This window comes from Notamacropus eugenii, chromosome 1 (genome assembly GCF_028372415.1).
Source record: "Notamacropus eugenii isolate mMacEug1 chromosome 1, mMacEug1.pri_v2, whole genome shotgun sequence".
Lineage (NCBI taxonomy): Eukaryota > Metazoa > Chordata > Mammalia > Diprotodontia > Macropodidae > Notamacropus > Notamacropus eugenii.
Window position 1 is genome coordinate 485,294,907 of NC_092872.1, and position 25,247 is coordinate 485,320,153.

The window sequence follows — 25,247 nt, forward strand, 5'->3', positions numbered from 1 at the left end:
AGTATGAAGAATCTGTTACACTTAACATCAGTTGTGACATCATATAAAAGCTAGATTATTCCTCATTAATGAGTACCTTGGAGAAACAATGAAAAGCATTTTTTAACTTAAAAAACTTATTCAAATGATGTTTCTTTTGAATATGCGTGTGTTCTTTTCACCACCACACAGTGTGGTATGCTGGACACAGAGCTGTTCTTGGAATCCAGTAGACCTGAGTGTGAGGATTGGAAGCTCAATTCCGTGTGGACGGTCTCAGGCGGGTAAAAGTGGGACTTCTAAATCTTAGAGTCTTACGAGGCCCTCCATGAACAGCGGGGATTCGAGAAGGTCAGACTGAGCTAGCTCGGCTAGCTCGGGTATTTCCGCCTCTCCCCGGGAGATACGTGATGGGTGGAGTCTCCCTGCCCTCGAGGTCGTCCTGGATCTGGGCACACTATTGTTATCTAACAGCATGGTATTGAGATGCAAACTGTGCGGCTGAAGGTTAAGTAGGATTGAGGAAGCCTGAAAGCTCTCTTAGCACGTGAGGAGCCAAGAGGACAGTAGGCTCCGTTTTCTTCTTTTCTCTCTCCCCTCCCCCTCTCTCCCCGCTTGTACTTCTACTTCCAATCCCTTAAGATCTTAGCCTCCTTAGGAAATCTCCCCCTCTTCCTCCTAAGGAAGACCCCCCTGCACTTGTAACCCAGACCCTGAAATAAAGCTCAACCCTTGCTCGACTCTGGAACGTCCTTTCTCTCATATGTGCATCCGGTGTGGCCAGCCGAAGACCTCGGAGGTGAGGTAAGAAGACTCGGGTAGCCCACACAGGCCTCTAGGCCTGGCACCTGAGGTCAAGTCTTGTTGTACTGGCTGTGTTATTGTGGGCAAGTTACTTAAACCCTATGGGACATGTTATTTAACAGGGCTTTGGCAATTCTCTAAGAGTCTAAGTTGAAGAATAATTGCTGATCTGCATTGCTAGATAGATTTTCCTCAAATGAAATCATAGGTCCAGAGAAGACCAAAAGGACTATGCTAATTTTTATCTTCATTTGAAATTTTTAAAACGTCTATATCTGCATTTAAGATCAGTATGGCTATGGAGCATCAAAAACTCAAAAGACCACTCAGGCCCTTTTAAAGAACCTGCCATTATAATACCTTAACATTTACCAAAAGAATAACTGGTAATAGGTGCTAGTCTAGGAATCACAAGATCTGGGATCTAATCCAGGCTCTGCCACTAAATAAATGTGTCATCTTGGGCAAGTCACTTCACCCATAGTAACCCCAGTTTGCCATTTGTAAAACGAGGGCATTGGAATAGAGTTGGGGATTAGAGCTGGAGTGGGTTGTGGTGGGAGCTACCACATATAAAATTTTATGAGGTATATCCAAGGGAGGTTGTGACTGTCTTATATATTAAAAGGGATAACTCAACATTTATCAAGCAAATAAAATTTATGTGTTCCACTGACCATATCTAGACATCATACATGTCCCAAATATACTGCTTTTCACTGAAGATAATATGACCAGCTGTTAAGGAAACTTTGAGTTCTTTTTTCTAATAATGTTGATCAATTTGTGCTGATCCACTCTAATTTACTCACAGTCCCTGTTATGGCCAATGTCTGTCATTGGATATAGTGAGAGAGTTGGTTGGGCCATTCTGTGACCATCACAGGATCCCAAATTTAACTCTCTCTTTGGACAATAAACTCAGAAGCTCATGAGCACCTTGTTCTAGTCAAGTAATCTGATAAACCACAGGCAAAGCCAATTCATTCTAGGCCATTTCATGTCATTCATTTGTTGCTCCTGAGGGTAGCTAGTGAAAATGCCCCCTTTCCCTCCCACTTTTTTCCAGATTTAAGTCTTCCTAAAGTAGAAAAAGAAGAAGATGATGGTGCCAGAGCCATGAGCCTAGTTAGGTGCCAGGCTTGCCATGGCTAGCACAACCCTAAACTGCTGGTAGTTAGTCACTCATTTGTGAAATTCCTCAAAGGGTCTCACATTCCCTTCCTTATCAATATTACCCACTTCTCTCTACAGCTGGCCAGAAATCCCTAAGATAAAATAAATGGCATCTGCCCATTAGTAAAAGAAATAAGAAATTCTACCTCTGCCTTGATATTCGCTTGTAGATTTGTCATGAATCGCTGGATTTTCTCTATAAAAACGAGATCCACCGACAGATTATGGAATTTGCTTTCAAATTTGTTGATGATCTCATTTGCCTACAAAGAAAGATAAAGAGTAGAGAGCATAGGCCTAATTCTAATTTTTCCAAACATAAGAAACATCTAGGGAGGAAATTGATTTGAATTTCCCGCCTGAATTTAAAACCAATCAACCATATATCCTCAAATTTTAAAACCTAGAAGATAATACATTTACATTAGAATAATGCAAAATGTCAGTGACTGGTGCATTTGAACTCCCAACTGTGGGTCAAGAAAGATGTGCTCACCTGCTCTATGTATTCACACTCCATTTTCTCCATTTTCATCATGATGAAACTTTCAACAAATTCAATCCGTAAGGATTCCTTTTCTAGTCGACTACAAAATCCAGCCACTTCATCAGGAGAGAAGTTCCCTCCCTCTGAAAACAACCTGAAAGTAAGTAAGAATAATAAAAGCCACTGAGTGGGAACATCCCCCTCTTCTTGAATTTTCTAGTTACTGGATATAAAGGCCAGAGTCAAGCAAAATGCTGTAGGCTGCCCTATCTAGAGAGAAAGGATAGAGGTGGAAGGTGCACTTTCATTGGCAGGTGAGGCACTGCCCCTACAGAGGCAGGTTGTACCTTCCCTATAATTTATCCCCTTAGAGCAGCTCAGCTGGGGGGAGTTCCACAACTCCGAGTGCAAATCTGGCCTACTACCTGATTTTGTACAATGAGCTAAGAACAGTTTTTGTTTTGTTTTTTCATTTTTCAGCATAGTTTTTGGATTTATATATTGGATCAAAACTTTTCAGTTAGTCTTAAATTTGCAGGCTATACAAAAAGAGGCACTGGGAAGGATTTGGTACTGAGGCCTTAGAGAGTTAATGATTTGTCCAGGACCACGTGGCCAGTACCTAAATTTTCCTGGCTCTGAAGACCACCTTGGGGCATTTTCTCTGGCTGTCCTCTTTCCACGCTTGGAATGTTACTCCTCCACATCTCTGCCTCCCAGCCTTCCTGGTGTCCTTCATCTGAGATTTTAGAATTCCCCCTTTTACAGGAAACCTTTCTGATCTCTCTTCATTCTAGTGCCCTGCCTCTGTTTATTTCCAATTTATCCTCTAATTAGCTCAGTTGTACACAGATGTTGGTATCTTGTCTGTGCCACTAGATTGGAATCTCCTTGAGAGCAGGGATTGTCTTTCACCTTTCTTTGTGTACCCAGGGTTTAGCACAAGGCCTGGCACAAGCAGGTGCTTCCTAAATGGTAATTGTTGACTGACTACACCACACCTCCTCTTATCTACAGGAGAAATTAATGCTTACTTTAATATATCTAGTTTATGTATATGTAGAGATGGAGGGGAGGGAAGAGGGAGAAAGGGAGCTATTAAAGAAGGGATCATTGAGAACAAATCCACATCAGTTTTTACCTGCATTTTTTAAGAAAATTCGTATTTGCATGTCGGAGTTTCTCCATGTTTTCTTCTAGGTATTGTCGGAAACCACGGAGGGACACCTGCATAACATCTACATACGAGAGCAGCTCTCTGTGCAGATTGGAGTTGAACAGAGCTAGGCTGTGAGAAAAAGAACGAAAGCCCATTTTGAAACAATGGAAATTTCTGGGGAGTGTAGCCATGATATTTTGTAAGATCATAATCACAAAATCCTGGGTCCAAACCACATGCCTGAAGATTTTGAGCATCCAGAGATTCTTTCCTTTCACTCCTATTGTTTACTACAAGTATCCCATTTGCCCACTAGTTTTCTGCCATTGGTTTTAGTTTCACGCAACTCACTTTCATGAAACCATTTGAACTGTTATCAGAAGCAGGACAATCCATGGCTACTGTTTCCCCAGGTAATCTGAATACAATGTTCAAAACTTAGCATTCACATAGTACTTTTTAAAAAAAATGTTTCTCAAAATGCTTTTTTTAAAAATAGGTGTAGCACTAGTGAACACAGTAGAAAGGAAAAGGTATATAAATACACTTAACGCTCAGCTGGCATATCCACTTCAAGGGAGCATCAGAGGAGGACTTTGGGAAAGGAGATCAGTTTCAAAATAGGTCTTTGGGTTAAAACAAAGGAGAAGGATCGGATAGTGCCTGAATAGTAAATGCCCTAGTTCCATTCTTTTCCTGGAATTTAAGACTAGTGATTCTGCATCTGTCTACAACTTAATGGAAATCTTTTGGGGAGAGTTACTGATCTAGGGAGAGGATTGATCCCCTTACTTCCGACTTGTGGTGGTGTTGAGGAAGACTTGCTCTAGGTTAGCCATCCAATTCCGGAAGTTTCTGCTCTTGGTGTTTTGTTCTTCCTGGAATTTATAGAACATGATCCTCTCTCTCTTCAGCGTTTCCAAGATACTGGCACAGTGACGATCGAGCCGTTCTTGGTGAAACAATAACTCAGCTGCAAAGGAAAGATGGGGCATGCGTGAGCCTTGCAGCCTCTCTTGACTATCCCTTTCCAAATAGAGTGGGGGAACAAATAGATCTCCAAACAGTGGTTCATGATGGCATTTATGCAGCACTCTTGCCAGCTGAGAATACCCAAAGAGTTAGTAGGGAATATTGAGGTTCAAAGAGATGACCCACAAATGAGAAATGAGCATGGCCTCTGGAGGCAAGAGGATGTGTATTCAAATTCTGCCTGGGAGGTTTATAACCTGGGCACCACTTAGCATCCATGGGCCTTAATGTCCTTAACTATGAAACCAAAAGAACTGGGCTAGGTGGTTTCTGAGGTTCCTTGTGCTCTGAGAACTCAGTGTTCCTATGACCTGAATGTAATTTTTTAATTCAAGGAGTTAAGGGTAAAGCCAAGATATATTTTCCTGTAGGTCAGGGCAGAAATTGCCAATGTATTCTGATCCACAGACTAACTAGGGCTGTGTCTGTCCCTGGAAAAGACAGTTACTTTTTCTTCCCTCAAATTGAAGGGTTAGAGATGGGAGAGAGTAGAAATTTCTCAAAGAAATGAGAAGTGAACAATGCACACCAAGGGTAAAAACAATGTACTATTTCCATAGTGCTTTAATATTTCAAAACCCTTTCCTCACAATAACCCCAAAGTAGAAAGAGATTATCCTTATTTGTCCTTGGACATCCAGTGCCTAGCACAGGGTTTTCTACATAGCAAAAGCTATGTTAAATTATTGACTGGATGCTCTCTGAGGCCCCATTCACCTCTGGAATTCTGTGAGTCAAATCAGAGTTCTCTGAAGCCAACCACTTGCAGGTTCTGCAGCAATCCACTAGAGATTGGATCTCCCTGGTTCATTGGGCCTTTGGAAGTCACATACAAAGGAGTGATTACAGAGGTGGGGCAGTGGATGGAGTATTGGGCCTGGATTCAAGAAGATGATTCTTCCTGAGTTTAAATCTGACCTCAGATACTCAGTAGCTATGTGATCCTGGGCAAGTCACTTAACCCTGTTTGCCTCAATTTCCTCATCTGTAAAGTGAGTTGGAGGTGTACATGGCAAATCACTCCAGTATCTTTGCCAAGAAAATCCCAAATGGGGTCACGAAGAGTCAGACATGACTGAACAACCACAAAAAAATATCTTTTTAGATACATACAAAGCTTTGATGGATCTGGCATTTCACTGAAGTAAGCACACCCTCCCCGAGGGAAGACTTCAATCCATCCCTGCATTTCTTATCCTCTACTGAAGCTTTAGCAAAATGATCCTGTAGCTTCTAGTCCAGAAGAAAGTGTAGGTGTGCAGTCTCTGCAGAACTAGGGGGAAGTGTGAGAGTTGTATTCACACATAGATCAAGGCTGTCACTGAAAAGATTTTAATTTCTTAAAGTAACGAAAGGGCACCCTTTGGGGAAAACTTCAGACAAGTTGCAAATTCACAGTCACTTTCCACAGTTTGCTAAAAGGTGCTAAGTAGATTACAAGTGTTAGGCAAATTGATGTAATTAACAAAGTGTAACCATAATTCCAGGAAAAATCTCACACAGGCACATTTCATAGGATCATAGATCAAGAGCCCAAATGGACCTTAGAGGTCCTCTAATCTAAGCCTTTCATTTTACAACTAAGAAAACTGAGGTCTAGAGAGGGGAAGTAATTTGTCCATGGTCACATAGGTAACCAATAGCAGAGCTAAGATTAGAAAATGGGTCCTCTTGACTCTAAATTGATCATTCTTTCAGCTATGTGATCCTGCCTCTTTGGAAAGAATTTAGAGAGAATGGGATTCTACCTGCTCTGACATTGTGGATGTCTGTCTTTACGTATTTCATCCTTGGTTTATGTAAGTGGAGACGCAGCTCCAGTTCTGAATCCAGCTCTTCAGTCTTTGCAGTGACAATGATATTGGAATTGATCAAGGATTGACCAAACCACTTCTCAAGGCATTCAAAAAACTCACGACGTATTCTGGGATCAAGAGAAAAAGAACCTAGTTTAAAAGACATTTCCATTTTGTTTCCAGATAAGTAAATTTAGGAAACATAAAAGCACAGTAAAGTCACATAGAAGGAACAGAATTGACTGGGTAAATACTTTTAAAAGTCACGAGTTCCATTTCAGCAGTGCTCAGCAGATGGACTTTGCAAAAGGCTTTGCAAGGTTCCTTCCATGTGCCTCAATTCAATTCATCAAGCATTTGTTAAGTGCCTACTACATGCAAGGAACTGAGGGTGCACAAAAAGGAAAAACATCCCTTGCCTCCAATGAGCTTACAAAATTATTTGAGGAGGAAGAAATCATGCTAACCAGTATTTTACATAAATGTAGGAGCCTTGAAGAAGACTAGCTTTCACCCAGCAGGTGAAGGTCATGGCTGGAGGCTGGTTTCCTATGGCTTGAAGGCAGTAACCAAACCAATGACTATAAATAATTTCTACAGAGGCTGCTGTGTTTTCTTTTGGTTTTTTTTTGCAATCTAAATCATTCCTCCCCCAACTCAGAATATCCCTTTTGTTCATTTATTTCAGATGTACCTTTTCTAAATTTTCAACATTTTAAAGGTTCCCCCCCTCCATAAATCCCAGTCCAAAATACTGAGGGAAGGATATTCCTACTAACTGTTTTTTTAATCTTGAAAACAGTTGGGATGGTAAAATCATATGTTCCAGGCATGTAGCAATAATCTGAGAAATATCTTCCGGTAGTGCATCAGATAATGTAGTATAGAGCAATTTACTTTCAGCTTCTTCAGGAAGTGAAAAGACCAAATACTTGTTCCCACTGGAAGTTATGAATGACTCTAACTCTTCCTCAGAGCTTCCAATTATACTTTCCTCCTCTGATATAGTCACAGGTTGAACCTAGACAGGAAAGATAGCTTTAATATATAAGAAGCATGAACCTTATAACAAAACTACAATTAGGGTAGAATGACTGTGTTTTCCCCTAGAGCACTAAAATTTAGAGGGCACTGAAACCACTTCTGATCCTTCAGCAGCAACTGAACTTAGCACGTAGTTAGCAAATATCAGGAAGTGGTAGAATACTATCCTTTTCCTCCCCTACACCTCAGGTGAGCTTTTCCCTATAGTAGCATCACTGGCCTCCCTCTCCCCGCTAGATCCCTGCCAGCTCCTCCTACTACTCACTGGTGTCTCTGACAAACCTCTCAAATGAACTATGTGTTTTGTGCACCTTGCCTCAGGTACAAATGGCTGCAAGGATAAATCACCCAAGGATCATGTCGTGCTAGCATTTATGCTCAAGATTCATATCTTACATAGTTAGCATTATAATAACAATTTTTATTACCATATCCAAAGGGGGGAGATTGAGGAGAGGAGAGACACAATGCCAACACATCAAATTCAGATATGGCCATTGGGCAAACATAACACTGGAGTAAATATGACAGTAATGCTAAAGGCCAACAAGAACTTACTTTCCATAAGATTTACAGTGGGCTTCCCAGTGGAGGGCCTGTAGCAATGCTTTATTGAAAGGGACAGGGATGCTGTTACAAGGCAGTAAAAACCTTATGTACAGGGTCAATGATACCCTCCAAGAGCAAGATACAATCCCATCCATGACGCTTAATGTAAACCATTACTTCTACTTCCTAGAAGCCTAGTCCAATCCAATGTGATGCAATTCAATAAGCATTTATTAAGTATCTACAATGTTCAAAGAGAGATGATCATGGCTTGGCAAATAGAGAACTGGCTACGGAGTCAGGAAGACTTGGGTTCAAGTCATAGCCATGAAACATAATAGACTGTGTGGTGTTGGGCAAGTCACTTGACTTTTCAGAGAAGTTCTATAAAGGTAGCAGTGCAGTGTAATTAGGAGAGCATTATAGAGAGGATAGCAAAGGGAGTCAGGAGTATTAGATTCCAGTCTCAACTTTGCAACTCAGCTGTGTGAATTTGGTCGTCATTCTCCCCCTCCCCAAGTCTCCATTGTCTTACTGCTTAGCCCATGGTCTTCATGGCTATGGTGGTTGAATCTGCAGTTTATTTTATTTCTCTATTTTCCTTTTTTTGGGGGGAGGGGAGGGAGATGTCTAAACTTTTGAGTCAATGTGCTTTAGGATCTTGAATAAACTTTCCTCAATTTCCTTATAATCTTATGTCCCAATTACTAAAAATAAAAGCCAATATGAAAAATATTGTTTGCAATATTATGATTATAAAGTATTATTAGACTCAATTTATTCCAACAAAGTTAATAAAAGACAGAATAGTCAATGTTGGAAGAACTATGGGAAGATAGGCTCCAAGACTGGTAGAGTTGTGGCTTGGTCTAACTGTCTTGGGCAACAGTTTGTAACTATGCCAGAAAAATCACTAAATTGTTCATACCCTTTGATGCAGTGGTCATTCTACTAGGCATTTGCTCCAAGGAAGTCAAAGTTAGAAAGAAGGAATATGTATATAACAAATTACTCATAGCAATACTTCTTTATGGTTAGTAAAAAAAATGGAAGTGAAATGGGTATGTTTATTGAGAAATGGCTGTATAAACTGTGGTATTTGAAGGTATTGTAATACTACTTTGAAACAATGAATTTGAGGAATTCAGAGAAACTCAAGAAGATCTACATGGTTCAAGGAGAACAACATATATAATATAATGACTATAATAACGTAAATTATCACAGTGCTAAATGGTAACAACTTAGATTAATTGCACTCACTAAAAATAACAACTAACATTCATATAGCACTTACCATCTGCCAAGTATCATCCTAAGTGCTTTATACTTATTACCTCATTTGATTCTTATAACAACCATAGGAGGTGGGTGCTATTATTATCCTCATCTTATAGATAAAGAAATTAAGTCAAATGGAGGGTGAGTTACTCAGGGTCACATAGCTAGTAAGTGCCTGAGGCCAGATCTGAACTCAGGTCTTCCAGACTAGGTACAGTGCTCTGCCTACCACTACCTAGCTGCTCTTTCTTGCTGCCAAAGAACAAGTGGTGAAACAGATTTCCTTCTTCTTGTTGGAGAAGTGGGGGATGGTTTGATTTTGTTACAAAGTAGGGTTCTATGGGGTAGATGATAGGTTGGAAAATGTGATATAAAAACAAAAGATATCAAAATAAAACTTATACATCAATAATATTGTGGCTGGGCTGTGTCAATATGATAAAAATGAAAAGTCCCCTAAATTACTTTAAAGTTATAGTACTATACAAATCACACTGCCTAGGAATTCTTTTGGAGGTAGACAAAATGATAACAAAATTCATTTGACAAAACAAAAGTTCACTAATCTCAAAGGAAATATAATCTAAAAAAGTAGGCACGAGGTAGCACCCATAGATTTTTAATTATGCTATTGTGATGTCTCTGCCTTCTTGGCAGGTGGTGCCCAGGAGATGTTGTGCAAGGGGATGTGAATGCTGATTGGCTGAGAGAATGCTGAGCCATGATGCTGTGTGAGTGTGTGAGTATAAAAGAGATTCTCTTCATTTTGGTGGGCACATATTTCTAGAGAGGACCTTTAGAAAAATTGGGACTTCTTAATAGTAGACTGGAGCCCCAGAAGTCTTAAGATGTGTAGAGGAAGCCGACTTCCCATCATGTCTATTGACTCCTAGCACCTGTAGCCCTGAACACTGCTGAGAGCAGGCTTCCCTTCAGTAAGATTCTTCTCTCTCTTGGTTGGAAAGGAGACCTTAGCTCCTTCTTGGATAAAGAGCTTGTGTAAGAGGTAAAAGACAACCCTTGCTTTCAAGGAGCATACAGTCTAATAGGGGAGACAGCATAGAAACAAATATCTACAAAGCAAACTATATACGGGATAAGTAGGAAATAATGAATAGAGAGAAGGCACTGGAGTTGAGAGGTTAGGGAAGGCTTTCAGTAAAAATTGAGATTTTAGTTTGGTCTTCAAGAAAACTGGGCAGGTCATTGGTCAGAACAGAGAAGAGAGAGCATTTCAGGCATGGTGGACAGCCAGAAAAAATGAAAGTAGTCTAACTCACCTCGTAGGAGGACAGGACTTCGAGGCTTTCCTGAATCTGGTACTCTGTCCAGTCTTTCAGGTGTTCGCTAGCTTCTGCCGAGCTTTCTCTTGGGGTCTCCTGTTCTCCAGGTTCCTGGGAAAGGTCCTCCTTGAAGATCTGTGTCTTCTCACTTTCTGTTATGATGCTTTCCTTTGAGCTCTCGGCATCCTCCTCTGTTTCTGAAGCTGGGTGCTCTTGGATTTCCTTTGCTTCTTCTGCCAGGAAATTGGCCTTGCTTTCACTTTTGCTCAAGGATGTCATCTCACCAGTCTCAGAAGATTTCTTGCTTTCCTTTTCAAGCTTGAAGAATTTTTCTATGATATCTTTTAGATGAGAGGGACTCTCTTCTAGAATCTCAGCTGTTATTCCAAAATATAAAACACATGAGTATTAATAATGACAAACATGGACTCAGCCCTAAACCAAAGAGAAACATGGGTTAAACTTGACATTGTAAAGATGTTACCTTGCTCTCTAAACCTTATTATCACCTCTCCATCCATGTTCTGAAACAAAAGAACAAGTATATGATTTAATCTTAAGCAAGAGGAGTTTCTTCCCAATGTTGACTTTAGTTCATTGAACCAAAGGTTGATTCTGTGCTTTGAGATTTGGGTGATTTCCAGAAAAATAGGAAATTTAAGTTTCTCTTTACATACTTCAAGATTAGATCAATCTTGCCTAATGTAGACATGCCTACACATCTTGTGCACATAGCTAGGACCTAGCAAATGTTCAGTGTCTAAATACAATAGCATCCCACTTGTGCCTTTTGGGACATGTTGGGATGTTTCAGAAAATGTAATTTGAAGCAAAGCGATTAATTTGCCTGAGCAGTACTTGTTATACTTCAACAATTACATTAACATAAATATAATATTTATGCACAGTATAGAGTAACATAAAGCATATCACCAGCACCAAGTAGAATGGCCTGTATGGACTTATTTTAATTCAAACAAGATCGTTTTGTTCATTTGTTTTTATGTTTGTGCATTCTATTGGATTTTTATTAAAAGTATAACTGTATATTAAAAATTAAATGGTGGCATTGGAGTTTCTGAAAAGCCTAAACTGTTCTGTTGCCTTCTTAAAGTTTCTTTTAAAAACTGGTTTGAGGGAATGAATACTTTTGTAGTTTTCCCTCATTTTAAACAATTCTGAACTTTAAAATATCACTTAAACTTATTTCCTCATACAAAGAACAGAAATGAGGGTTGTAGATAAAACTGTAATCCTCTATTATGTACCCCTTGCTTTTGACTAAAGATATATAAAAATTCATTTTATATTACTTTAAAAATCTGTCCTACTTGTCTGTGATTTCTTTTGGTTTTACATATATTCTCTTCTGTGGATACGAGCAGGAACTTCTTATGGAGAAGGTTGCTACCTACCCTGCCTCAGTGTGAGCCTGAATTTCAACCCAGAAGGCATCTCTAAGGATATTAAGCATTTATTAGCATCATATACAAGACTCCTTCTTTGGGGATGGTATTGTTTCAGGGTAGCTATGCATCTCTAAAGCTAAGCATTCTCTAAGAAAGCTCTGCCTATTCTTCAAGGGAAAGAATGTCTTTCTTAGCAAATAAAGAGACTATTAAGATATAATTTTCAGTGTCTCTGAAATCACCATGCTTTGTAAATCCCTAATCAATTTAGCATTTAACATTGTATATTATGGTTATCTATGTATCATATTCCCCTATGAGGCTATTAGCTAAGCTACTAACTTATTAGAGAAGTAAGGGACCCTGTTCCATCTGCCTTATCAACATCTTGTTCTGTCTGGAGTAGGAAAGAGGTCTATGTGTCAAAACCCTACAAATGTTATAATATTTTGTGTGTGTGCATGTGTGTATGTGATATATACATATATATATTACCAGCACCAAGTAGAATGTCCTGTATGGACTTCTTTATCTCTGACACCCAGGAAGATATCTTTGTTTGTTCTTTTGTTTTTGTTTTCTAATGAATTTCTATTATAAGTATAGCCACATACATCAAAAATTATATGGTAGGGTTGGAGTTTCAGAAAAGTCTAGAATTCTAAGTTGCCTTCTTAAATTTTCTTTTAAAAACTGAATGTTTGGTAAAGGATTCTAGGAAGATGTGGAGTAGATCAGCTCTCCCAGTTTCCTCTACAAAAAAAGACAGAACATTGCCTCAGAGTTGCAGAAATAAACACAGAGTAAAGCAGTTGTCCTCCTAAGACTAAGAAGACCCCAGAAAAGACCCAACCTCCAACCATGGAGGTTCAGCCTGAGTGAAGCACAAGCATCTCCAGGCCAACTCTGTAGAATCAACAAACAAGAAGTCTTGGGGGCAGCTGGGTTTAGAGGCAGCCTCAGCCTTAGAAATTTTCATCTTGAAGAAAGTGGGGAGGGGAGGTTGCTGATGGCTGAGTAGGAAAAGACTGAAGGACTTTCCACCCATTGAGGGACACCAAGCACATCCTGTACTGCATCCTGGACTATGGCTGTAGGGAAAAGGAACTAGCATACACTTGGTAAGTTCAATAGTGAGGGACAGGGACATTGTTGTCTATAGGCACCTGTAAGGGAGCAGAGTCCCTGCTTTTAGTTCCAGGGCAGAGAGGACTGCTGCAGTTTGTAGCCACAAGGGAAGCCATGGGGAGCAAGATCATTTGCAGGACAGTGTGACTGGGGGCCCTAGCTGTGGCTTAGATGTGGACAGAAGAGCCCAAGGTTGGGTTCTGAGATGGACCTCATAAAATAACAGTTGAGAAGGACCTGAGGCTTGGGGCATCATTCCCCATACTTTGGGACTACAACTTGATTACACTAAAAGCTGCTAAAAAAAAATTAAAAATAAACAAACAAATAAAAATGAGTAAGTAAAGAAGAAAGAATACAATTATAGACAGTTACTATACGGATAGAGAAGATCTGGGTTCATATTCAGAGGAAGACAATGAAGCTTAAAAAAAACCCAACAAAGACTCCTTTCTCAATGAGAAATGTTAAATGGTCCCAAACACAAAAAGAGTTCTTGGAAGAATTAAAAAGGACTTTAAAAATCAAATAAGAGAAATTGGGGAAAAATTAGAAAAAAAATAAAAGCAATCCAAGAAAATCAAGAAAATTATGAAAAAACCAACTGGAAATAGAGAATCAAAAACTTAAGGAAGAAAACAATTCCAGGAGGCTAATGACATTCTAAGACACCAAGAAACCATAAAACAAAATCAAAAGAATGAAAAGATAGAAGGGAAAGTGAAACATCTTATCAGAAAAACAACTGATCAGGAGAATAGATCAAGGAGAAATAATATAAGAATAGTTGGACTACCTTAAAATTATGATTAAAAAAAGGAATTGATACAATATTACAAGAAATTATCAAGGAAAATTGCCCTGAAGTTCTAGAACAAGAAGGCAAAGTAAAAATAGGAAAAATCCACAGATCACCACTTGAAAGAGATCCCAGGGGAGTGGAGCCAAGATGGCAGAGCAGCAGCAAGAACCTGCAGGAGCTCTCCACCCCCAAGGCCCTTAAAATACCTGTAGAAAATGACACTAAACAAATTCTAGAGCAGCAGAAGCCACATGGTGATAGAGTGAAACAGATTTTCAGTCTAAGACAATCTGGAAGGGTCTATTGCACTGAGTTAAAAGTGGAGTGTAGCCTAGCATGGGCCGCGCAGCACAGACAGAATTGGAGCATGCTTCAGGACACTGAATCACAGGCAGCTGCTGTGGGTTTCCAGATTTCTCAACCCACAACTGCTAAAGATGACTTCAAAGGTCAGTGAGAAAGCTCTTTCACCTGGGTGAGAAGGTAGTGTGGCTGGGCCCCAGCCCCAGGGCAGATGCAGCCACTGCCTCAGTATTGACTTCTGCAGCTCTTGGCTTACAGACTTTGAGGGAATCAAGCAACTGACCTGGATCTCAATCCTGAGTGGCTGTCCTGGGGTGAGGAGGAGCATTGGTGTGGTAGAACTGGTGGCAGCTGTGGAGAAGAATCCTACTCACAGTTCCAGGGCAGAAAAGAGCACTGTGATTGTTCATAGACAAGAGCACAGAGCAAGAGAGGAAGTAAACACCTCTCCCTTGATTATGCCACTTTGGAGGTACCGAGAACTTACAGGTCCCTAGAGATATCTAGGAGAACAGTTACACAAAACCTCTGAAGTCTAGGGTAGGCTCCACTTGACAAAAGGCTCATAAGTCAAGTAATTGGCAGGGAAAATACCCCAAAAAGGGAGAAAAATAAAGACTATAGAAGGTTACTTTCTTAGTGTAAAGGTATTTTCTTTCATCCTTTCAGAGGAGGAAGATCAAAGCATACAATTGGAGGAGGAAAATCAAAGCATACAACCAGAGGAAGAACAAAGTATACAACTGGAGGAAGATAGTAAGGTCAAGGCTCCAACATCCTAAGTCTTCCCCCAAAAAATATGAAATGGTCTCAGGCAATGGAAGAGCTCAAAAATCAAGTAAGAGAGGTGGAGGAAAAATCGGGAAAAGAAATGAAAGCAATGAAAGAAAATCATGAAAAGCAAGTCAGGAGCTTGCTAAAGGAGACCCCCAAAAATGCTGAAGAAAATAACACCTTTAAAAATAGACTAACCCAAATGGTAAAAGAAATCCAAAAAGTCAATGAGGATAAGAGTGCCTTAAAAATCAGAATTAGCCAAAAGGAAAAGGAGATCCAAAACTTCACTGAAGAAAATCTTTAAGAATTAGAATGAAAGAGATGGAAGTTAATGGCTTTATGAGAAATCAAGAAATTATAAAACAAAACCAAAACAATGAAAAAATAGAAGACAATGTGAAAATATCTCATTGGAAAAACAACTGACCTGGAAAGTAAATCCAGGAGAGATAATTTAAAAATTATTCAACTATCTGAAAACCATGATTGATAAAAAGATCCTAGACATCATCTTCCAAGAAATCATCAAGGAAAATTGCCCTGATATTCTAGAAGCAGAGAGTAAATTAGAAATCAAAAGAATTCACCAATTGCCTCCTTTCCAAAAGGAAAACTCCTATGAATATTGTAGCCAAGTCCCAGAGTTCCCAGGTCAAAGAGAAAATATTACAAGGAACTAGAAAGAAGCAATTCAAGTATTGTGGAAATACAAGTAGGATAACATAGGATTTAGCAGCTTCTACACTAAGAGACTGAAGGACTTGGAATATGATATTCCAGAGGTGAAAGGAGGTAGCATTAAAATCAACAATCACCTACTCAGCAAAACTGAGTATAATACTTCAGAGAAAAAAATGGAATTTCAATGAAATAGAGGACTTCCAAGCATTCTTGTTGAAAAGACCAAGGCTAAATAGAAAATTTGACTTTGAAATACAAGAATCAAGAGAAACATGAAAACATAAACAAGAAAAAAAAAGATATAAGAACTCATTAAAGTTGAACTCTTTACATTCCTACATGGAAAGATGATATTTGTAACTTATAAGACCTTTTTCAGTATTAGGGTAGTAAAAGGGAATATATATACATATACATACATATGTATATATATATACACACACACACATACACGCATATATACATATAGACTCATATATGGGTATGTATGTATATATTATATATGTGGAGGTATATGTGTGTGTACATGTATATATATATATGTATATATGCACATAGACAGAGGTCACAGAGTGAGCTGAATATGAAGGGAAAATACCTAAAAAATAAAATTTACTGCTGAGTGTTCTAGGAGTAAGAAAAATGGAGAGACAGAATGTAGCAAATCATCTCACATAAAAGAGTCAAGAAAGAGTTTTCACAATGGAGGGGAAGGGAGAGGAGATGAAAGGGAAAAAGTGAGCCTCACTATCATGGGATTTGGTTTAAGGAGGGAATCACACACACTCAATTGGGTATGGAAATCTATTTTACCCTGCAGGAGGGCAGGAGGGAAGGGGATAGGAGAGGGAGGATAATAGAATAATAACCAAATTGGGGAAAGGGATAATCAGAAGTAAACACTATTGTGGGGGGACAGGTCAAGGGAGAGAATGGAATAAATAGAGGGCAAGACAGGACAGAGGGTAATGTGGTTAGTCTTTTGCAACATAACTGTTATGAAAGTGTTTTGCATGCTTGCACATGTATGACCTATATCTAATTGCTTGCTTTCTCAATGAGGGTGGGTGGGGAGGGGAAAAAGAAGAGAATAAGGAACTCAAAGCTTTAAAAATTAATGTTAAAAATTGTTTTTGCATGCAACTGGAAATAAGATGTGCAGGCAATGGGGCACATGGTAATTTTTTTCATTTTGTATTTAAGTTTAAAATTTTTAAATGACAAAATAAGGGGGTGAAGCCCAGATGGCAAAGTAGAAAGACATATATACTCTAGCACTTCCCCCACATCCCACAAAATACCTGTAAAAAATGACTCTCAACAAATTCTAGAGCAGCAGAAGCCACAGAACAATAGAGTGAAAGAGGTTTCCAGCCAAAGGTAACCTAAAAGGCTGACAGGAAAGGTCTATCTCATGTGACTCTGAGTGGAGCGCAGCCCAGCCCTGGCCACGTGGCACTGGGAGGAACAGGACCTGAACAGATCTGTGGGGCAGAGTTCCCAGCAGAGAAGGTCCCAGATACCTCAACTCACAAGCACCAAAGAAAGCTCCAAAGGTCAGTGTGGGAGAGCTTTCCCAGCTGGGCGAGAGGGGAACAGGGTTCATCCAGCAATAACCCCAGGCCACGGCAGATGCAGCCAGCAGTAGACTGCAGGCAGCTAGGATGGCTGGGAAGCAACCTGGGTCCACTGTCCAAGCAGCTCAGCTTAAAGCCTCTGGTGGTAGGGAGCAGCTGATCTAAACCTCAACCCTGAGTGATGGCCCTACCCCAACCCAAAGCCCTGGGGATTCTGGGGAGAGGAGGGGCAATAGGGCCATACTCCTGACAAAGGATTCAGAAGTCAAGTATCTGGCTGGGAAAATGCCCAAAAAAGGGAAAAAAATAAGACCATAGAAGGTTACTTTCTTGGTAAACAGGTGTCTTCTCCCATCCTTTCCAATGAGGAAGAACATGGCATACTATCAGAGGAAGTCAAGGCCCCTGCCTTCAGAGCCTCCAAAGTGAACTTCAACTGAGCTCAGGCAATAGAAGAGCTTGAAAAGCAAGTTAGCACCTTGCTAAAGGAGAACCATAAAAATGCTGAGGAAAATAACACCTTTAAAAAGAGGCTAACTCAATTGGAAAAAGAGGTCCAAAAAGCCAGTGAGGAGAAGGAGGTTTTAAAAAGCAGAATTAGCCAAATGGAGGAGAAGATTCAAAAGCTCACTGAACAAAATAGGTCTTTGAAAGGGAGAATTGAGTTGAGGGAAATGAATGACTATGACATAAACCAAATAGTTAAAAAACAAAACCAAAAGTTCGAAAAAATAGAACATAATGTGAAACATCTCATTGGAAAAACGACTTACTTAGAAAATAGATTCAGGAGAGACAATTTAAAAATTATGGGACTACCTGAAAGTCATGATTAAAAAAAGAGCCTAGACATTATCTCCCGTGAAATTATCAAGGAAAATTATCCTGATATTCTAGAGCCAGAGGGCAAAATAAATATTGAAAGAATCCACTTATCACCTCCTAAAAGAGATCCCAAAAGAAAAACTCCTAGGAATATCATGGCCAAATTTCAGAGTTCCCAGGTCAAGGAGAAAATACTCAAGCAGCTAGAAAGAAACAATTCCAGTATTGTATAAATACAATCAAGATAACACAGGATCTCGCAGCTTCAACATTAAAGGATCAAAGAACTTGGAATAGCATATTACAGAAATCAAAGGAACTGGGATTAAAACCAAGAATCACCTACCCAGCAAAACTGAGTAAAATACTTCAAGGGAATAAATGGTCATTCAATGACATAGAGGATTTTCAAGCATTCATGATGAAAAGACCAGAACTGAAGAGAAAAACAAGAATCAAGAGAAGCATGAAAAAGTAAAGAAAAGAGAAATCATAGAAGACTTCCTAAAGCTGAACTATTTACATTCCTACATGGAAAGAAAATATTTGTAACTCTTGAGACTTTTCTCAGTATTTGGGTAGGTGGAGGGATTGTACACACACGCACACACACATACATAGACAGAGAGTATAGGTTGTGTTGAATCAGAAGAGAAGAAATCCACAAAAAAATAAAATAAAATAAAAATTAAGAGGTGAGGGAAGAAAATACTGGGAGGAAAAAAGGAGAAATGGAATGCGGCAGGCTATAACTCATAAAAGAGATAAGAAAAATCTTGTTCAATGGAGGAGAAAAGGGAGAAGGGGAGAGGGGAAAAGTGAAACTACTCTCTCCACATATGGATTGAGGAAATAACATGCTCACTTAATTTGGTGGGAAAATCTATCGTACACTACAGGAAAGTAGGGGAGGAGGCGACAAGTGGGGTGAGGGGAATAATAGAAGGGAGGGCAAATGGGAGAAGGGAGTAACTAGAAATGAACACTTTTGGGAAGGGACAAAGTCAAATGAGGGAATAAAAAATAAGGCGGATAGAGTAGGATAGAGGGCAATATAGTTGGTATTACACAACATAATTATTATGGAAGTCTTTTGCAAAACGACACATATTTAGTCTGTATTGAATTGCTTGCCTTCTCAGTGGGGATGGGTAGGGAGGGAGGGAGAGAAGTGGGAATTCAAAGTATTAGAAATGAGTGTTGAGAATTATTATTGCATATAACTGGGAAATAAGAAACACAGGTAATGGGGTATAGAAATTTATCTTGCCCTACAAGAAAAGAGAGAAGATGGAGTTAAGGGAAAGGTGGGATGTGATAGAAGGGAGGGTACATTGAGGGAAGGGGTAATCAGAATGCAAGGTATTAGTGGGTGGGAGGAGGGGAGAGCTAGGGAGAAAAATTGGACATGTTACAAAGTGATGTAAAAGCAATTAATGTTAGAACAATTGACTGAATTAATTACTGAGACTAAATCAGAGACATCTTTAGTTTGGGGAAAAGAATTTTAGTCTAAGTTTCCTAGAGGCAGGTAACCTCAGGTAAAATTTGACACTGATGGAAAAGTTAAGGTTTTAATGGTAAATTTGATTTTATAATTGTTGTTTAATCAGGAACTAGAATATGTATAGAAATGCATGTAAGTCACTTAAGACTTGCCTCAAAAGATGTTCCTTAGCCAATGTGAAATTATAGTCATATCTGAAACCTGGTTATTGGAGCTTGCTATTGTAAGATTCTATGGGACTATTAACTGACTGTTCTTGTGAGTCTAACTCCAGGTATAGATAGCAAGAAAGATGGTCTGAGCCTCCAATCTGTGATGCCAGTAAGCCTGTGAGATGCTGGTATGAACTGCAAAAGGTGATCTCATGGGAAGGGTGGGAGAGCAGCTATTCAGCCTGAGCTGAGGCAGGATTCTCCTGACTCAATTTCTCCACTGACACCTGGCAGACTTTAAGCCTGACTGAATGCAAGTTGACAATCTACTTCTACCTGGAACTGACATGAAGTTGGGGAGATATTGTTTCCCTGCAATGTCCCCACTCTTAGTGGCAATTTCCTATAGTCAAAAGGTTTGTAAGCTTAATACTAGATCCATTAAATTATAGGTTGTTGGTAGGTTAAGTCTAAAATTAAGCTATTAGGCTTAGGACTTTAGATCAACAACAATAAGTTAGGGTCCTTTAATTCTCAGTAATAGTGTGGAGACAATTAGGTCAAGGGCTTGTGAAGTTAGCATACATAGTTATTTGTGTCTCAGCTGGCTAATGTTAAAAAAGAAAATTCATTTGTGGTCTATATTGTAAATGCTTTAAAAGAAGTATCATTTGACCAGAAGTTGGAATGTTTTATGTGATATGAACTGTGTTAAAAAATGAAAAATAAAAATTTTTTTAAAAGAGAAAAAAATTACAAAATAACTTGAAAATTTTGAAAAAATTTCTTTAAAAACAAAATAAAAATTATATATACTTATATGCACACATATATGAGGTTTCCCTATTTCAACAATTCATATTCTATGTCCCCTAGAGCACAGAATCTTAATTTTGGGGTTATTATCTGAAAATAATTCTTTTTAAAAAGATGTGTAAAAGCCCTATAATTTATTTTTATTGGAAAGGGGAAAGTCTCTGAAGAAGGGGAAGGGATGGGAATAAGAGTTTACTAAATGTCTACTATGTGCCAGGCACTGAGCCAAGTGCTTTTGCAAATATAGTTATCCCTTCCATATTGCAACTTTCTCTGTCTAGGTTTTTGATATATTGTGGGTCAGCATAAGAAATTAAATGGTAATTTTGGGGAGTTTTGTGGAAGCTGCAAAAGACACCTGAAGGCCAACAGACAGCCAAATTTTACAACAAGGTTGTAAACATCCCAATTAAAGAAAAAGAAATATATTTAATATAGAATATATAGAAATAACAATAATTGTGGTTATAAATAATTAAGTATATGTCATAATATTATTATATTATATTAATTAAATATAATTAACTAATATAACAATATAGAAATAGACTTTTCTGGTACAAAGGGAAGGTCAAAAAATTTTATGTCGATTTTCCAGATTTGGAGGGGAGAAGGGGCCTCACCCCTACCCTGTGAGATGTGGAAGGGACAGCCGTATTACCTTACTAGATCCTAGAAGGCCTTTGGTGATGTGTCAACTTTTTTTTTTTTTTACACTCTTTTTGTTAATTTTTGTCCACAAAGTGTTTGGAAGCTAGCCTAATAAAAGGTGTGACTTTTTTGCTTCTTCACAAACAAATATATTTTACATGTAAATATTTAAACTATACAAATATACTACCTATAATATGCATAATTCCATGTATAATATGTGAATATACTATGTATAAATGCTCATGCTGTTTATCTAACATGCTGTTTATTTCATACCTGTTCATAAATTTCTCTAACACAAAAATATCGACTGAGAGAAATGCTGTAGTCTTGCAACACTTTCAGTATAGAAGATGGATAGCTTTTTAATTCATTTATGAGGTCATCGTGAAAATTTTCATACCTGTTAAAAAACATGTAAATTATTTAAGGATCATTTATACAGAATAGAGGAGGAAACATTTATACGAAACAGAGAAGGAAGCTAATACTAACATAACATAAACCCAGGGAAATCAACTGTTGTATTTTACTTAGAGATGTTTGATGTGTCTTGAAATCTTTTTCCATGTATATTCCAGGCGTGGGTGATAAGCATGTCTTAATACACTTAATGTTAATTGATGAAAATGGAGGATGAACCTCTCATTTCCCCAAAAATCATAGCCAAAGTTCAAGATTACATAAGAATTTATAATACTTAATGAAGTATACTAGGAGAGGCAGCAGAGTATTAAATAAACAGTTCTGGATTAGGAAGTCACTCAAGTACATAAACACTGATTAAGCAACTACTGTGTGCCAGGAATTATGCTAAACCCTGGGGATTCAAAGAAAATTAAAAGATAGTCCCTGCTCTCAAGGACCTTCCAATCTAATGGGAAAGACAACACGCACACATCTACATATAAACAAAACATATATTGGGGATATTCTCAGAGAGAAAGCACTAGAATTAAGGGAAATTGGGAAAGGCCTCCTTGGGAAGGTGAGATTTTAACTGAGACTTAGAGAAAGCCAAGGAAGCCAATAGGCAAAGAAAAGGAAGAACATTGTCCAGGTGTAGAGGACAGCCAGTGAAAATGTCTGAAATAGAGAGATGGGAGTGTTCTGTGCAATGAATAGCAAGGTGGCCACTGTCACTAGATCCAGAGTATGTGGGTGAGTGTAAGGTTATAAGAAGACTGGAGAAGTAAGGAGGGGCCAAGTTATGATGGACTCTTAATGCCAAACAGAGGATTTTATATTTGATTCTGGAGGTAACACAGAGCCACTGAGTTTATTAAGCAAGGAAGTAACATGGTCAGACCTATGTTTTAGTAAGATCACTTTGACAATTGAGTGGAGGATAGACCTGAATGGGGAGACCAACCATCAAGCTATAGAAATAGTCTAGGTTTGACGGGATGAAGGTCAGCACCAAGATGGTGGAAGTGTCTAGAGGAGAAGGTAAAGTGTATGTAAGAGATATTACAATGGTAAAATTGACTAGCTTAGCAACAGATTAGATATGGGAGGTAAGAGAGAGGAAGGAATCGAAAATGACACTTGTGGTGCCTTTAATAGTATTAGGGGAAGGTACTGTGGAGAAAGACAATGAGTTCAGTTTTGGACATGTTGCATTTAAGATGTCCATGGGCCATCCAGTTTGAGATGTCCAATAGGTAATTGGAGATTTGAGATTGGAGGTCAACAGAAGTTGTAATTTGAGAATCATCAGCATAGAGGTGATAACTGAATCCATGGGAACTGATGAGATCTCCAGGTGAAATAGTATAGAAGAAGAAGAGAAGAAAGCCCAGGATAGAGCCCAGTGGGACATCTATGGTTAGTAGGCGTGATCTGGTTGAAGATCCAGCAAAGAAAACTGAGAAGGAGTGGGTTTTGAGAAAAGACTATTAGATTTGGCAATTAAGAGATCATTGGTAACTTTGGAGAGAGCAGTTTAGGTTGGATGGTGAGTTTGGTAGCTAAACTGGGAGTTGGAGGAAAGGAGGTGGAGGTACCTTTACCAAGTGGCCTTCTGGAGGAGTTTAGACAAAAAAAGGGAGCAGAAATATGAGAAGTGTTTGGTTAAATTCCCAACTCTGCCACTTTCTACTAATGTCCCCTTGGGAGAGTTGCTTAATTTACCTGGTCCTCAGTGTCATTATCTGTAAAATGAGGGAGGTGGCCTAGATGTCCTCTAAGGCCAATTTCTAGCTCTAAAGCTATGATCCTAAGTGTTTGAATTATGTTTTCCTCTCCCAAATAGCTGGCATTTACATAATAGCCCTTGAAAGTACTTTATTTTGAAATGGGGAAAAGACCTATTTGTATGAAAATATTTATAGCAGCTCTTTTAGTAGTGGCTGAGAATTAGACATCAAAGGGCTGCCTATCAATTAGAGAATGGCTAAACAAGCTGTGGTATATGGTTTCTTTGGAGTATTATTATGCTATAAGAAGTGACAAGCAGGATGATTTCAGAAAAACCTGGAAAGACTTACATGAACTGATGCAAAGTGAACAGAACTAGGAGAACATTATACACATTGTTCCAATGTCAAACAAAGTAGCAGCAATATTGTTCAATGAAAAGCTGTGAATGACTTAGCTGTTCTTGGTAAGACAATGACACAAGACAATACCAAAGGACTCGTGATGAGATGTCCTAGTCACTTCCAGAGAAAGAACTGATATTATCTGAATACAGATTGAGCATGTTATTTTCCATTTTCATTTTTTCCCTTGATTTGTCTTGTACAAAATGACTAATATGGAAATGTTTTACATGATTACATATGTATAACCTATATCTAATTGCTTACCATCTCGGGGGGAGGGGAGGAAAGGAGGAATAGAATTTGGAACTCAAAACTTTAAATGTTTAAAAATTGTTTTAAGATGTAATAGAGGGAGGGATAAAATATATATTTAAAAATGCTTCATTTCCATTATCTTACTTGACAACAGTCCTGTGAAATAAGGACTACAGACACAACTCTTCACATTTTAGAAATGGGGAAACTGAACCTCAGGGAAATTGAGGGACTTGCCAATGGTCATGGAGCTTGGGTTGGGACAAGATCTGAACCTGGGTCTTTCTCGCTAGCATGCTCTCCTACATACCAAGGCTCCTCTTGAAGTAAAAGACCCAGAGTATGTCCTGAGGTCCATACCCAGAGCCTTTCCTGATTGGTAGGATTTGCCAGAGTTTGTGCTCTGCCAGCAAAACCATGGGAAACCCAAGACTGCCTTCCCGCCACCATGAGGCATTCATTGCAGAGGTTTCTTCATAAGCAAATGTAAATGTTACAAATGTTTAACATATTAAAAAAATTATTGTCTTCCATATGTAAAAGTGATGATGTTGTCTTAAAGTAAGGCAGGTGCTTTAAATCCATATTTTTCTGTCCAGTCCCATGTGTGGTCAATTTTAAGTATTTGCAAACTGATTGGTTAGGGTTAAAGGTGTATGGCCTCAAAGTGAGTTTCTCTCTGTGTGAAGGCTTTTCTTTTCTTTTGCCTTTCATTTTCTACCTTCATGATTTTTAAAAATGTTCCTCCAAATCCTTGTATAGAAGTGGAATGTGGTATAGTTGCTGTAGGATCCCCAGGTGGTGGGGAGGAGGCACAAGGGATCTCCCTGCAAAACTAACATTTCCCTGGAGAGACCAAAACTCCTACCCTGGTCTGGTGTTTGTACCATACAGTGCATACTTACCTTTTTCTAATGTCATAAAGCAGAAAGTGAGCCTTGTCCAGGTGACGCTTCAAAATATCCTCACCGCTTTGTCTCATCTGGTCCAGAACAATATCTAGGCATGCTTCCTTTAACTAGGAAAACATAATTTTGAAAAGTTAGCATATGTCTGTTGGAAGGTGAGGTCATATCACCTTTGTCAATTGCTTTCCTTCATGGAAAGTTTGAATGATACAACTAGGCTGCACTTAGCAGGGGCTGGGGGAGGGGAGGAAAGGGAATGCACATATTCATTTATTCATTCAATCAATTCTACAAGCATCACTGACGACCTATATTCA

At 38.9% G+C, this 25,247-nt stretch overlaps 1 protein-coding gene across 5 annotated transcripts in view; it reads right to left on the reverse strand.

Annotated features, from left to right (window-relative positions):
• Nucleotides 1–25,247, reverse strand: part of CCDC180 (coiled-coil domain containing 180) — a 154,117-nt gene that overhangs the window by 79,677 nt on the left and 49,193 nt on the right. For all 5 annotated transcript variants that reach the window (XR_011972245.1, XR_011972244.1, XM_072632833.1 and 2 more), the window contains 10 exons: nucleotides 24,928–25,040; nucleotides 21,498–21,624; nucleotides 11,075–11,114; nucleotides 10,588–10,967; nucleotides 7,213–7,454; nucleotides 6,386–6,561; nucleotides 4,398–4,578; nucleotides 3,588–3,734; nucleotides 2,456–2,600; nucleotides 2,106–2,222 (listed from right to left, as the gene is read on the reverse strand). Coding sequence is in view for 3 of the 5 variants with exons in the window: in XM_072632833.1 (XP_072488934.1) it covers nucleotides 2,106–2,222; nucleotides 2,456–2,600; nucleotides 3,588–3,734; nucleotides 4,398–4,578; nucleotides 6,386–6,561; nucleotides 7,213–7,454; nucleotides 10,588–10,967; nucleotides 11,075–11,114; nucleotides 21,498–21,624; nucleotides 24,928–25,040 (1,668 nt within the window). In the remaining 2 variants the exon portion in view is untranslated. The remainder of the gene's footprint in view (nucleotides 1–2,105; nucleotides 2,223–2,455; nucleotides 2,601–3,587; nucleotides 3,735–4,397; nucleotides 4,579–6,385; nucleotides 6,562–7,212; nucleotides 7,455–10,587; nucleotides 10,968–11,074; nucleotides 11,115–21,497; nucleotides 21,625–24,927; nucleotides 25,041–25,247) is intronic.